This window comes from Lonchura striata, chromosome 36 (genome assembly GCF_050655825.1).
Source record: "Lonchura striata isolate lonStrDom1 chromosome 36, ASM5065582v1, whole genome shotgun sequence".
Lineage (NCBI taxonomy): Eukaryota > Metazoa > Chordata > Aves > Passeriformes > Estrildidae > Lonchura > Lonchura striata.
In genome coordinates this window covers 12,304,792-12,319,205 of record NC_140738.1, presented here as the reverse complement: position 1 = coordinate 12,319,205, position 14,414 = coordinate 12,304,792, and the positions used below count along the sequence as shown (strand labels likewise).

The following is a 14,414-nucleotide window of genomic DNA, read 5'->3' as shown; positions in this document are numbered from 1 at the left end:
GCATTTAACTCCAGATCTTTTCCAAATGGATTATACAGGGAGCATAGCAAGACAGGAACTGCATAAATGGGAAATTTCTGTTTTCTTAAGTACTAATCTTTGTTGCCTGGATGGGGAATTCCCCATAGGTATGCATCTCTCAGTTCATATTGAGAAAAAGAAAAGTTTTTTTTCACATCTGAATAAACCAGGCAGTAACAGAATTCAGCACAGGGCCCCTTAGATGCATCATCTTTGTGCTTTTTCCAGCCTGCTCAGGATTGCTCTGAGGTTGCCATCAGAGCTTGCAGAGCCAGAGCTGCCCCTGGGCAGTGCCTGAGCTGGGAGGGGTCTGCAGGGCAAAGCTGAGCCCCCAGGGCTGGGCTGGGCTCTGGCAGCTCTGGCAGGGCTCAGCCCTGTGTTATGATGCGGCAGGCACTCCCCTCGCCGCGGCACCCCGAGCGTTGCCATGCTGGGCGGCGAGAGGGAAGAGAATGGGCGGCCGCTCCCCCGGTGAAGCTCTGCTGTCCCAGTTGGTGGCGCGGGAACAGACGAAGGCGACACGGGACTTGGGGGTGAACAGGATGGTTTTATTCAGTGAGCCCCAAGACCCCCTCGGGGGCGGGAGCAGAGGTTTTATACAAGAATTCAGGAGGAAGGGTATAGGAACAGCAACCAATAAAGGAATAGCAGGGGACGAGTTTAGGGCAGGACTAACATATGACAAACCTATCAGGGGAAGCAAGGGAGTGGAATAGCACAAAGTAATCAATAGGGTGTTGAGCCTCACTAAATAGACAGGGAATGCTCTGGAAGCAGAGGAGGGGGCTAGGATGAATGACAGGGAAGGTTCCAGGGAAAGGGGCAGGGAAAGGGAGGATTGACAACTTGGAGATGAGGGGGTTAGGGGAGAGCTAGGGAAGATTGACAACTGGGGAGAGGAGGAGATTAGGGATGGGGGGGGTGAACAGATATTGAACAAATAACAAATGAAAGAAAAACACACGGAGCTTTGACCTGCTCCGTCTCCGACCTGGGCCGGTTCACCCCTCCTTAGTCAGCCCTGGGCACAGGGAAGCAACTGCTGGCAGGGACAGCTCCAGGCAGCAGAGCCCTGGGCAGTCAGTGGGGGGAAGATTCCCATAAGCTGTGCTGGGATATTTAAAGTCCTCTCCACACTCTACTATTCCATAATTCTTTTTCTTACAGATTCCCATGTGCAGCCACAGCAAATGTCCAACAGCAGCTCCATCAGCCACTTCCTCCTGCTGGCACTGGCAGACACGCGGCAGCTGCAGCTCCTGCACTTCTGCCTCTTCCTGGGCATCTCCCTGGCTGCCCTCCTGGGCAACGGCCTCATCATCAGCGCCGTAGCCTGCGGCCACCACCTGCACACGCCCATGTTCTTCTTCCTGCTCAACCTGGCCCTCAGTGACCTGGGCTCCATCTGCACCACTGTCCCCAAAGCCATGCACAATTCCCTCTGGGACACCAGAAACATCTCCTACACAGGATGTGCTACTCAGCTCTTTTTCTTTCTGTTCTTCCTAGGAGCAGAGTATTTCCTCCTGACCATCATGTGCTATGACCGCTACGTGTCCATCTGCAAACCCCTGCACTACGGGACCCTCCTGGGCAGCAGAGCTTGTGCCCACATGGCAGCAGCTGCCTGGGCCAGTGCCTTTCTCAATGCTCTGCTGCACACAGCCAATACATTTTCCCTGCCCCTGTGCCAGGGCAATGCCCTGGGCCAGTTCTTATGTGAAATCCCACAGATCCTCAGGCTCTCCTGCTCCAAATCCTTCCTCAGGGAAATTTGGCTTCTTGCTATTAGTACCTGTTTAACACTTGGCTGTTTTGTGTTCATTGTTTTCTCCTATGTGCAGATCTTCAGGGCTGTGCTGAGGATCCCCTCTGAGCAGGGACGGCACAAAGCCTTTTCCACCTGCCTCCCTCACCTGGCCGTGATCTCTCTGTTTGTCAGCACTGCAGTATTTGCCTACCTGAAACCCTCTTCCATCTCCTCTCGATCCATGGATCTGTTAGTGTCAGTTCTGTACTCGGTGGTGCCTCCAGCCCTGAACCCCCTCATCTACAGCCTGAGGAACCAGGAGCTCAAGGCTGCAGTGGGGAGACTGATGACTGGATGCTTTCAGGGACATTAAACTGTCGGCCAATTTCTGCAAAACACTTGTAATAAAAGTCATCTTTGATATTTCTTTTTGGTTTCATTTTGCAGGTTCTTATTCTTTGTTTTACTTTTTTTTTTATATTGTCCACAATAAATGAATTTTTTTGTGCCATTTCTCATTTTGTTTCTCTCCACCTTCCCTGTGGCCACAGACTCTGTCAATGAGGGGCTCTCAAACCACTCTCAGTGGCTTTCAGGGAACTAAAGGATGTCCCAGCAGTGTTTTCTGCAGAGATGCCCTTTTGTTGCCTTCTCTGGAGCTACAGCAGCAATGTCTGTGTGCAGAGCTGGGGCAGATCAGTGCTGGCACAGCAGCTGTGCCCAGGAGCAGCAGCACTTGGTGCTGCCAGTGCTGCTCCCGTGGCCCTGCCCCGCTGCCCTGGTGGCCCTGGTGTTGCTGCAGGGCCTGAGTGCTCTCGGGGCCGGGCACAGTCCTGGGGGTGGCAGTGCCGGGGCTGCAGCAGGGACAGGCCATGGGCACTGCTGGGGCAGCGCTGACGCCTCAGGCCAGGGCCTGGGGGCTCCAGGCTCCTTGCCCAGGCTCTCTCAAGAACACGGCCAGGCCAATGCTCAGCACAGAAAACCCCCGTGAGCAGCCCCAGGCTGGCCGTGGGCAGGCTGGGGGCAAAGAGCATGGCTGGTGCTCTGCAAGGGCCCTGGGGGAGACGGGAAGGAGCAGCAGAGCAGGGGCTGATCCATCCCCAGTGCGCTGCACAGCCCAGGGCAGCGTCCCAGAGCGTCCTCATGGAGCTGCCAACAACATCCCCCCTCTGCAGCCCTGGCCTCTCCCTCAGCTCACAGAGGTGCCGCATCCTTGCAGGCACAGACACGGCAGCACTGGCTCAGCAGCCCCTGTTTGCATTGCACACAGCAGGCGGGAGCACCCCCATGCTGGTGCTGTGGGGACATGGACCTGAGGCAGCACAAATGCCATCAGCCCCTGGGGCCAGGAAGGGCTAGGGGACACCAGGGAAACCACTCAGCTTTGTCCTGGCCTCTGCAGTCAGCCAGAAAGTTTGTTCCCATCAGCTGGGAGTTTCCTGTCCCACTGCAGACACTGCTGCTCAGAGCCAGGGCTGCCTGGCAGCCACCTCCAAACTGCCCTGAGCATTTCCTTAGTTTCCCCTTTGCTTTCTTTACTCTTCCTTCTACAAATTTCTTCCTCTTTCCCAACCCTGTTCCCTCCCGTGCACACAGCCCATCCCTGTTTGCCCTTTCCTCTCTGACCCCACTCCCCATTGCAGTTCCTGAGTCAGCACCATGGGAACGTCCCTTGGGGAGCAGGATCATCCCACAAGTGCTGCAGGAATTGTCTGCAGGCTCCTGCAGTGCCTGGTGCTGCTCCCTTGCCAGAGGCACCCCAGGCCAGGGGGGCACATCTGGGCTGCTGTGTCTGGCTCTGGGGCTCCCTGTTCTGGGCAGTGAGGAGGAGCTGCAGAGGCTCTGCAGGACTGACAGGATGGGCTTTGGGGCTGTGAGGAGAAGCTGAGGGACCTGGGCTGCTGGCGCTTCTGAAGAGGAGGCCCAGGGTTCCTCCTGCAACTGCTCCAAGGGTGGTTTCAGTGAATGACAGAATCCTCAAGGTTGGAAAAGTCCTTGGATAACATCAAGTTTAAGCTCTGCCCTGACCCCACTTTCTCTCCCGTGAGCGTCCTCTTCTCCAGGATCAACAACCCCAGCTCACTCATCTGCTTCTCAAAGGACTTTCTCCCCAGAAACCTCCCCAGGCTTGTTGCCCTTCTCTGGACACGCACCAGCCCCTCCATATCCTTCCTAAATTTGGGAGCCCAGAACTGCACATAGCACTCAAGGTGCTGCCCAACCAGTGCCCAGCACAGGGGAAGAATCACTGCCCTGCTCCTGCTGGCCACACCATTCCTGATCCAGGCCAGGAGCCATTGGCCTTCTTGGCCACCTGGGCACACTGCTGGCTCATGTCCAGCCTGCTGTCCATCAGTCCCTGCAGGTCCCTTTCTGCCTGGCTGCTGTCCAGCCACTCTGTCCCCAGCCTGTAGTGCTGCAGGGGTTGTTGTGGCCAAAGTGCAGGACCCGGCACTTGGACTTGTTAAACCTCACCTTGTTGGATTTGGGCCTTGGATCCAGCTGTCCAGGGCCCTGTGCAGAGCCCTCCTACCCTCCAGCAGATCCACACTCCCAGACAACTTGGTGTCACCAGGGTTCCATGAGGCCCCAGAGTGTCCCAATGGTCTCCATGATTCCATGAGTTCTCCCAGTGACACAATGTCCCTTTGGTTCCATGGGAACCCTTGGTGTCACAAAGTCCCTTGGATCCTTGGGCCCTGCAGTGTCACAATGTCACCATGGTCCCCCAAGGCCCTGCAGTGTCACAGTGGATCCTTGGTTTCATGATGTCTGGCAGGGTAGCAATGCTCTCCTTGGTCCCACAGTGTCACAATGGCCTCTTGGTCCCAAGGGCCACCATGGTGTCAAACATGTTTCCTTCATTCCAGGAGTCCCTGATGCGCAGCACTGGCCCCTTGGTTCCATGGGGCCCTGCAGTGTCACCATGGCCCCATTATGACACGAGGTCCTGCTCTGTCACAAATCTCTGCATGGTTCCCAAGGCCCTGCAGGGTCACAGTGGCCTCTGTGGTCCCACCAGGACCCAGACTGTCACAATGCACTCCTTGCTTCCATTCAGCCCCACAGTGTCACAGTGGCCCCGTGGCTCTGTGGTGCCATGTCGTACACAGTGTCACCGTAGTCCTCTCAGTGCCACCAGGCCCCGCAGTGTCACAATGGCCCTTTGCTTCCCCTGGGCCGTGCAGTGTCACAATCATTAGAGAATCAACCAGGCTGGAAAAGGCCTTGGAGAGCATCGAGTCCAACCTGGGACCCAAGACCACCTTGTCACCCAGACCATGGCACTGAGTGCCACATCCAGTCTTTTCTGAAACACTTCCAGGGACGGTGACTCACCCACCTCCCTGGGCAGCCCATTCCAATGCCCAGTCACCCTTTGTGTGAAGAATATTTCCTGATGTCCAGCATAAACATCCCCTGGTGCAGCTGAAGGCTGTGTCCTCTTGCCGTGTCCCTGTTCCCTGGGAAAAGACCCCGAGTCCCACCTGGCTGCAGCCTCCTGTCAGGGAGTTGTAGAGAGTGATGAGGTCTCACCTGAGTCTCCTCTTCTCCAGGATCAACAACCCCAGCTCCCTCAGTCGCTCTGACAGGACTTGTGCTCCAGACCCCTCCCCAGCCTTTTTGCCCTTCTGTGGACACAGTCCAGCCCCAACATGTCCTTCCTTGTGGATTTCTCTCTCTTGTGGTTCCTGAAGGTCAGGGTGACCCCAAGAGAGGTCCAAGAGTCTTTGCTTCCCTAGCCCGAACGCAGTTAAATGAGGAGTCTTGGAATGCTTTTAGTTGTTTTTTTCAAGTTGTTTATTTCTTCTTATCTGTATATTCTTTCTCTGAACTGCTGTGGTCTGCCTAGTACAGAAGCCATATCAGTCTGGCCTGGATCCTGGGCAGTTCCCACATTATATACTCAAAACGATGTGTGTATGTTTACAATTTCTTCACCAATTCCCATCACCTATCTTAGACAGTGGATCTCTACCTTAAACCAATAGAAAAGTGCCACTATCACACCAAGACATGGAGGACAAGAAGAACAAGAAGGTTAGGACACGACAAAATCCCTCCATGTTGTCCCCTGAACCCCATTCTAAAGATCCCAAAATTCTATTTTTCCATCCTGTGTTAGTTCAAATATCACACTACTAAAACTCTTGTGATTTGTAATTCATCATCCAGAGTTGACAGCTTTCCACAGGCTTAAATTGAAGCCACAGATGTTTTTTGACTTCTTACCAGGGTCTCCAAGATCCCTGCCAGGGTCTCAAGACAGCCAGGACAACCAGAGGGATGTCCTGGACTCTGACACTCCCTAAATTGGGGACCCCAGAATTGGACAAAGCACTCGAGGTGCTACCCAAGCAGTGTTTGGGTATTTTGAACAAATATTTATGAGCATTTCTCACTGAATTCCTGAACTGAAGAGCTCAAGAAAGAAAAGGCCTCTGGAGTAGGAAAATTCATCAGTTACCTCCAAGTGGCTGAGGATGCATCCCCATCAGAGCAGCAATGAGCAGAAATGGGCACAGCTCTGTGGCTGCCCCAGCTCTGGGATGGGCCCTGGGCCTGGAGCAGGAGCAGCTCTGGAGGGCCCCAGGGCCGGGGCTCTTGTGCTGGCCTGGGCAGATGGGATGGCAGGAGGGGCTGCAGAGCTCTCAGCACCTCAGGCAGAGGGGAGCAGGGCAGCCAGGGAGCTCCTTTGGCCTTGGCCAAGCCCCTTCCCCCATGGTGGGGCTGAGTCCTGGCTGAGCTGCAGCTGCTGCTGTGCCCTTGGCAGGGGCTGAGGCCGTGGGGCAGTGCCCAGAGCAGCCTGGGCTGAGCAGAGCTGTGGGGCCACAGCCAGCTGGGCTGTGCTGGGGAGAGGCCCTTGGTGCTGCCCAGAGCTCAGGGCAGCTGGCAGAGCTGGCAGGGAGCTGGGCTGGGCTGGGAGAGCCTGGCACAGGAACCATCAGTGTCCATCTCAGCCTGGCTGAGCGGGCAGGGGCAGGACTCAGCCCAGGCCTTGTGGGGCAGGGCCAGCACCTGGGCAGGCATTGAAAACAGGCAAAAGCCCGAGAGAGGAGACTGCTCTGTGTCCTTGGGGCACGGACAGAGCAGGGAGGGGCCCAGGACATTTGTCAGCGCCAGCCTCTGTCTGTGCCAGCCCTGGGCAGCCCTGGCTGCTGAGCCCAGCTCTGCCCTGGGCTGAGTTTGGCTGTGGCCCAGCTCCATCCTCCTGCGGGGCTCAGGGCCTGTTCCCAGCCATGGCCAGCCCTGGCCGCCTCTCTGCTGGCCCAGAGGCTGGCAGAGCCCAGGCAGGACTGTCTGTGCAGCCCCACAGGTGCCACGGTGTGGGAACTCAAAATATTTCTCAAACATTTTTAGAGGTTCCAGGCCGTGGTCAGACGCAGTCTGGACCCCAGCAGGCAGCTGGATTTAGCTGTGATTTCGAGTTTGAACCATGGAATGAATTACCAATTTTGAAGGTGGAACAAGCAGTCACAAAGTGCTAGATAGTATAGTAAATGTAGTCACAAAGTAGAGGGAAATATTTTTTGGTAGTGTACAGGGGGGTTTTAGTGCATGTACAGGGGGGTTTTTACTTTGTACATGGGGGTCAGAAGTTCTAAGATGGAGGAAAGTGGGCTGAACCCATCCTTCTTCTTTCTTCTTCCTTACCTCCATGTTCTTGGTGATGTTGGCACTCACAGATTGGTTTAGAATAGAAAAACATTTGGTAACGTAGGTAATAGGTATTGGGGAATAATTGTAAACATGTTATACGTAATATATCTTATAAAAGATAGCAGCAGCCCTGGGCGGGGAGAGAGGAGAAGAAGACACCGGACAGTCAGGGTGTCAGGAGTGTGTGCGTCTCTGCCTGGGCCACTGACCAAAGGGCCGCAGCCCGAGAACCTAATCTGTTAGATAATTAGCAATAAAACATCTTGAGACCGAACAAGAAGAGGCTGCAGAGTTTTCCTTTGGGAACACGGGTTGGAGGAAAAGCTCTACCACCACACGAGAACCCCAGCCAAACCCGGGGTTCTCACAACTGGCGTCCCTGTGGGTGGGCACCAGCAAGAAGACCAAAAAGAAACATCAAACAACCTCCAACCTGCATCAGCGGAGAAGAGAAAAAAATAAAAAAAAAAGAGAGAAGAGCAGAGCACACACTCGCAGCAAATTCCAAGAAGAGAGGGAGCAGACAGCTCGAGATAAGAACCTGACCTTCACTGAAACAACTCATCTCGGGGACTTTCCAGGGAGGAGACGACCCAGAAGCGCGCCTGGGATCTCTCACCTGTGACCTGCTGGACGGTGATCAGTGCCATCTCCGGACTGACCTCGAGCCGACACAGCTTTTGGTGAGAACGGTCAAAATTAAGAACATGGGGGGGGAATTCTCCCAAGAGGAAAAAGAAATAGTATCTGCTTTCCAGGGCATCATCTCTGCCCATCTGGTAGAGATTGCTCAAAAGGAGTTGAAAGATTTATTATTATGGGTGCGGTGTAACTTCCCACACTCAGATCCAGATTTATTGTATGAGCCAAATTTTTGGCAGGAAATTAATAAGCAATTATATTATCAGGCTATAAAAAATAATAAGCTTGCTGCAAAACTTTTATCTTCAGCAAGAACAGTTTTAGAGTCACTCTCACAATACGGCAGCTCAAGCCAGGCAGCTACGGCTCCTGGTGACAAACGGGGGGGGGACAGTCCAGCCAGCAGCTCGGGACAGCCCCTCTCAACACAGACACAGGACAGGCAGGATTGCTTCCTGTGGAACATCAGGGAGATGATACCCCATCGCGTCCCGTGTCCCCGGGCTCTCACTGTTCCTCAGTTTCCCAAGAGTCCCTAAGCTCCTTCGATGCAGAAATTCCCCAGATGGAGGCGGGCGAGCCAGGCACAGCCGCGACCCTCAGTGGGAGGAAGGCATTGCCCAAGTCCAAACCCACGGTGGGGGCGGCAGCGGCGGCGGCAGCTCTGGTGGGGGAAGGTGCAAACGTGAGTGCAGAGCAGGGGGAGGAGGGAGAGGAAAGTGCTTTCGCATCTGCACAGGCTGGGAGTTCAAAACAGCCCGCGCAGGAAACGAGGCCGGGGAGAGCGGTGGGGGCGGGACGGATCGGGGTGAAAGCGGGGGGTGCGAGTGCGACGGTGGTACGCTCGGAGCGCCCGGGGATGCGTTCAATGTCGAGAATCCGTGAAGCCGCAGAAGCGGCCGCCCAAAGGGCGTGGGAACTTAGCTCCCTGACCGCGGCAGCCTGGGCAGCTGAGGAAGCGGCAGAGGGACAGCGGGAGGCGTTCCTCGCTGCAGCTCAGACAGCGGGCATGCACGCGAAGGTTGAGCAAAACCCGACAGCCATGGGTGGAGGGGATTTCTCACATTTCGAACGCGCGGGACGGGCACACAGGGGCGGAGCCAGTGTGCACAGGCTGTGGGTGCTGGCATGGAGCCAGGAGACGGGCAAAGTGAGACAGAGACATCAGGGCTGGAATGGAAACAAGAGGGTGGTTGCGTCAGCCTTGGGGGGGACGGCAGTGGCTCTGATTCGGAGGCGGTGCGGGGCGGAGTGAGGCCAAAGCAGAGCCGGGGTCGGAGCAGGAGCGATCACTCCCCTGAGATGACGCAGGCAGGGATGGGGCGTGGCCAGGATGTAAGCATTCCTCAGGGCACCGTTCCATTATTGTTCCCATAGCAACACACAGCCCAAGCTCACAGTCAAACCCTGTCTGCTTCTGACATGGCCAAATTAGAACAGTTATTGCAACGAGAGTCAGTTTCACCGACTGCAGGGATCGCAAATGTGAATCAGTTATTAGGAGAAATGCTCAAAGGTTTATCGGGAATTAGTGCGGGATTTGCAAATGTAAATCAGTTGACAGAAGAGATGCTCAAATGTTTATCGAAGTGCAGATTGAAGAGCAGAGTGCGGTTCTGACCTCAGCTGGTCAGGCGGCAGCGCCATCTAGCGGCGGAACCACAACATTGCAACAGGCGGCACAGAACTTGTCCGGTCAAGGCACTGCGCCACCCAGTGGTGAGACTGTGACATTGCAGGACTTTTTTCCAGTTTCTTATAAGAAAAACTCCAGGGTGAAAAAGGTCACATCTGCACGGCAGCAGGAACCTCCACTGACACCGGAACAGTGCGGGACTCAGGACACTTCTGCTGAGGCGCAGCAACGGGAGGAAACGATACGCATCACTGCTTCAGAGGGTGTTCCAGCTTGGACAATTCCAAAATCAAGGTCTGCCAAACTTTCGGGGCAGGGAGAGTCAATTTTCATATCAAAGGGGGTTGTTGAATTGCTTTTACAATATTGAAGCACAGCCTTGGAGTCACAGCCAGAACTGTTGGTTCATCTTCCAAAAATTTTCCAAATAATGCAGGGCAGTCGTGTGTTCTCCTCCACAGCAGACGCTTCACTTTTCTCCAGAGACTTCCAGCCTTCATCTTCGCAGATGCTGCAGACGCCGTTGGTATCAGTGAGTGCTGCTGCACCAGAACTGCAGCCACAGCAGATGACTCCACTCTACAGGCAAGTACCCACTGAATTTACAGCATTGCAGAGCGCAAAAGTGGACTGGCAGGACATTCGAGCAGAGTTGGAGAAAGAGAAAGGTTTATTGCAGGGCTCGGGAATTATAATGATGCCGGTGAACTATGACGCTCAGGGCCAAAACCCGAGATGGGAACGCCTGGACCGTGGAGCAATCAAAGATTTAGCTAAGGCCATTCGGGACAATGGGTTGTCATCACCATATTTCAAGCAAATGTTTAAAAGTATTTTTGGAATGTATGACTTAACACCGTATGATCTTAAATATCTTGCGACATCAGTTCTTACAGACACCCAAGCTCTCGTGTGGCAGAAGGCGTGGAGGAGATCCCTGGAGGAGCTGAGAGCCAGATACCAGGGCAGGCCGAATGCGAACCTCACCATGGTGCAGCTTGCTGGTGATCCTCCTGAGGACGATCCAACTCAACAGGCAGTGAGACTCCTGTGTCACGTGCTCAGCGACATCAAAGAGGCAGCACGGAGGGCGATTCTTCAGATTGCTCCAGCGGGGGTCCAGGACACCATCTACACCGAGATCAAACAGGGTCCTTTGGAGCCGTTTTCTTCATTTGTGGATCGTCTTTCTCAGGCGGTGGAGCGGCAGGTGAGCGAGGAGGGAGCGAAACCACACCTGGTCAAAAGCCTCGCGTTCTCCAATGCCAATCTGGAGTGCAGACGGATCATCAGCATGATGCCGCACCAGGCCACTTTGGCAGACATGATCGAGGCGTGCAGCAAGGTGGGGACACCACAACATGTTGCTTCCATCATGGAGGAACACTTGGGGGATCGAATTGAAAAACGTGTTAGGGAAGCTCTTGCAAATTATACAAAGGGCAACCCTAATGCAGAAAGACGGTGCTTTGGGTGTGGGGCACAAGGACATATTAAAAGGAACTGCCCACAACTTGCAAAGCCCAACAAGCCACCAGACCTTTGCCCTCGATGCAGGAGAGGGAAACATCTCGCAAGTGAGTGTCACTCACAGACAGATATGGATGGGAGACTTCTTCCTATTCCGGGAAATGGAAAAAAGAGCGCGAATCAACGCCAGCGCTCTCAGACACAAATCCTGGCAGTGACACAGAACCAACAGGAACAATCCTCGGGGAGCAACAAACAGAACCCCTCAGCAGAGCAATCTCCAAAATCCCCAGCGACCCAGACTTGGTACCACCCGGATTCCAATGCGTCTTACCAACCTCCAAACTGTTGTGTCTTTTGGACAATAGCCATGCAGTGATACCTACAGGTGTCACAGGGACTTCTTGGAAAAGACAGGATTTTTTAATAATGGCCAGGGACAGGAGCAGTATCCTTGGACTTGTTGTTTATCCATCTTTGATTTCAGCAAACCATAATGAGGAGCTGATGGTCACGGCAAAAGCCTTGCGACCACCTCTGACAATTCCACAAAACACACCGATTGCTCGAGCTATGGCTTTGCCATCTCATCCAGAAAGGCAAGCCATGCCGGTGTTCAACAAATGGGACTCTTTTCCTGGTGATCAAGCAGAAGTGCATGCATCTTGGGTGAAACATTTGAGCCGAGATCGGCCCATTGTTACTTGTCAGTTGACTTGTAATGAAAAGACAATTGCTATTACAGGGATGCTTGACACAGGAGCGGATGTTACAGTTATTTCATACATTTTTTGGCCTCGGGAATGGGACTTGGTTGCACCTTTGGGTTCTCTCACAGGCATAGGGGGGAGTTCCCTGTGCATGCAAAGTGAGAACGCAATTGTTGTCACAGGTCCGGGAAAAAAGACAGCAGTTATCCATCCTTTCATTGTGCAAAAGCCCATCACAGTATGGGGAAGGGACCTTTTGGCACAATGGGGACTGAAATTAGAATTGGATTTTTGACAGGGGTCACTGTGGCACTCACCACTTTGAAACTGACCTGGAAAACAAATGATCCTGTTTGGGTGGATCAGTGGCCCCTGGAGCGGAAAAAATTGAGTGCATTGAAAAAGTTGGTCCAAGAACAGCTGCAGAAGGGACACATCAAACCAACAGACAGCCCATGGAATTCCCCAGTGTTTGTCATTCACAAGAAAACTTCAGGGTCTTGGAGACTGCTTCATGATCTCAGGAAAATCAACGAGGTCATCGAGGACACTGCAGCTTGAGCTTCCATCTCTCTCGATGATCCCAAGGGACTGGTCGCTTGTGATCATTGATCTCAAGGACTGTTTTTTCAGCATTCCACTTCATCCAGATGATGCTTCACGCTTTGCATTTTCTGTCCCAAGCATCAATAGAAAATAACCTTTGCAGAGATACCACTGGACGGTTCTTCCTCAGGGACAAAAATGGCACAAAGAGCTCTCAATGTGGAAAGGAAAATCCAAAGTACCATACAAAAGTTAAGAATCTTAAGGTATTCATGAGCTCCACTGACTGTCAGTACAAAGTTCTCAAGGGACTCATTAAAGCAGATAAATGGGGCCATGATTGCACAAACCTCTCACAGAGTCTGTAGCAAAAGGGAAACACCAAGTACCTTCAGATAACTGAAGTACCTTGAAGCATTAATGGGCCCCACTAAGTGTTGTTACTGACAAATCCTCTCCAGGGATTAATTACAGCAAAATATTGGAGGCCAGGATTGCAGAAACCTCTCAGAGACTCCAAGGCAAAAGCAAAAGCCAAAGTCCTTTGAAAAAGGACATTGCAGTCCCGGGGAGCATGAAGGAGCCCCCAGGGCCATTCCTGACCAAGGCTCCCCAGGGACTCCTTCCAGCAGATCCTTGAGGCCACTGGGATGTGGGCATGGGGGGGATGCTGAGGGCAAGACCAGGGGCTGACAGTGCCCAGCCTGGCTGGGGCTGTGCCAGGAGGCCCCAGGGCCTCAGGACAAGGTGTCTCCTCACAGCCCTTGGTGGCACAGACCCTGCTGTGCCCCAGGGCACCAAGACTTGGCTTTTCTTTGTCCCCACCTGGCATCAGTGCCTCCAGTTCTCTGCTCTGCCTGGGGCCTGGGGACACTTTCTCAGTCGTGTCCCTCAGTGGGACCCATTAAAAGTCCAAGAAACTTTGGAGTTGGATTCTGACTTGGAGTTCTGCAGAGGTTTCTGCAGCTCCCTCTCAGGGCCTGATGTTCAGGGCTGAGCACAAAGCCCCAGAGGGTCATTAAAGTCCTTGTGCTGTGTCTGTGCTGCTGAGCTGGGCCGGGCTCCTGGCACAGAGGGTGATCCTGGTAACCAAGCAGAGCTTCAAAAGCACATTTCTCTTGCTGAGCAGCTCTTCTGCCAGCCCAGCAGGGCTGGGGCACTGCCTGCAGCCAGCCCGGGCACAGCACAGAGGCACAGAGAGCTTCAATCAGTCAGGGCTGGGAAGGGGCTGAGAAGTGCCTGGGGCAGAATCACTGCCAGCCCTTGGCACAGGAACCTCTGGCTGCAGGACAATGCAGCTGCAGCTCCTGGAGAGATCTCCTAAAGCTGGAACATCCCAATGCCCACAGACCCTGTGAGTGCATTCTCTGCTCATCTCCTGTGCAGAGCAGCCAGGGGTGCCCAGGGCTGTCCTGCAGAGCAGGGTCCTGCAGCCCAGGGCGCTGTGCTGGGCCAGGGACTCTGCTGCCTGCCAGGGTCAGCTCTCAGCCAGCCCTGGAGCTGCTCCCAGTGCTGGGGGACAAGATCTGGGGGGAAGGAGACAGCTGGTAAGTCTTGGAATGTTCTCCTTGTGTGGTGAGGATGCTGTATTGTTCAGGACTGTTCTCAGCATGGCATTTAACTCCAGAACTTTTCCAAATGGGTTATACAGGGAGCATAGCAAGACAGGAACTGCATAAATGGGAAATTTCTGCTTTCTTATGTACTAATCTTTGTTGCCTGGATGGGGAATTCCCCATAGATATGCATCTCTCAGTTCATATTGAGAAAAAGGTTTTTTTCACATCTGAATAAACCAGGCAGTAACAGAATTCAGCACAGGGCCTCTTAGATGCATCATCTTTGTGCTTTTTCCAGCCTGCTCAGGATTGCTCTGATGTTATCATCAGAGCTTGCAGAGCCAGAGCTGCCCCTGGGAAGTGCCTGAGCTGGGAGGGGTCTGCAGGGCAAAGCTGAGCCTCCAGGGCTGGGCTGGGCT

The 14,414-nt window shown here is 53.8% G+C and overlaps 1 protein-coding gene across 1 annotated transcript; it reads left to right on the top strand.

Annotated features, from left to right (window-relative positions):
- The first annotated feature begins 995 nt into the window (after positions 1-995).
- On the top strand, positions 996-2,508 carry LOC144248557 (olfactory receptor 14A16-like). The gene has a single exon (XM_077790658.2). It carries the CDS (start codon positions 1,212-1,214, stop codon positions 2,142-2,144), a length of 933 nt encoding a protein of 310 aa, XP_077646784.1. The 5' UTR covers positions 996-1,211; the 3' UTR covers positions 2,145-2,508.
- Positions 2,509-14,414: the final 11,906 nt, after the last annotated feature.

What these genes read in the sequence shown, in the direction of transcription:
- LOC144248557 (XM_077790658.2), top strand. Translation starts at nt 1,212, where the DNA reads ATGTCCAACAGCAGCTCCATCAGCCACTTCCTCCTGCTGGCACTGGCA.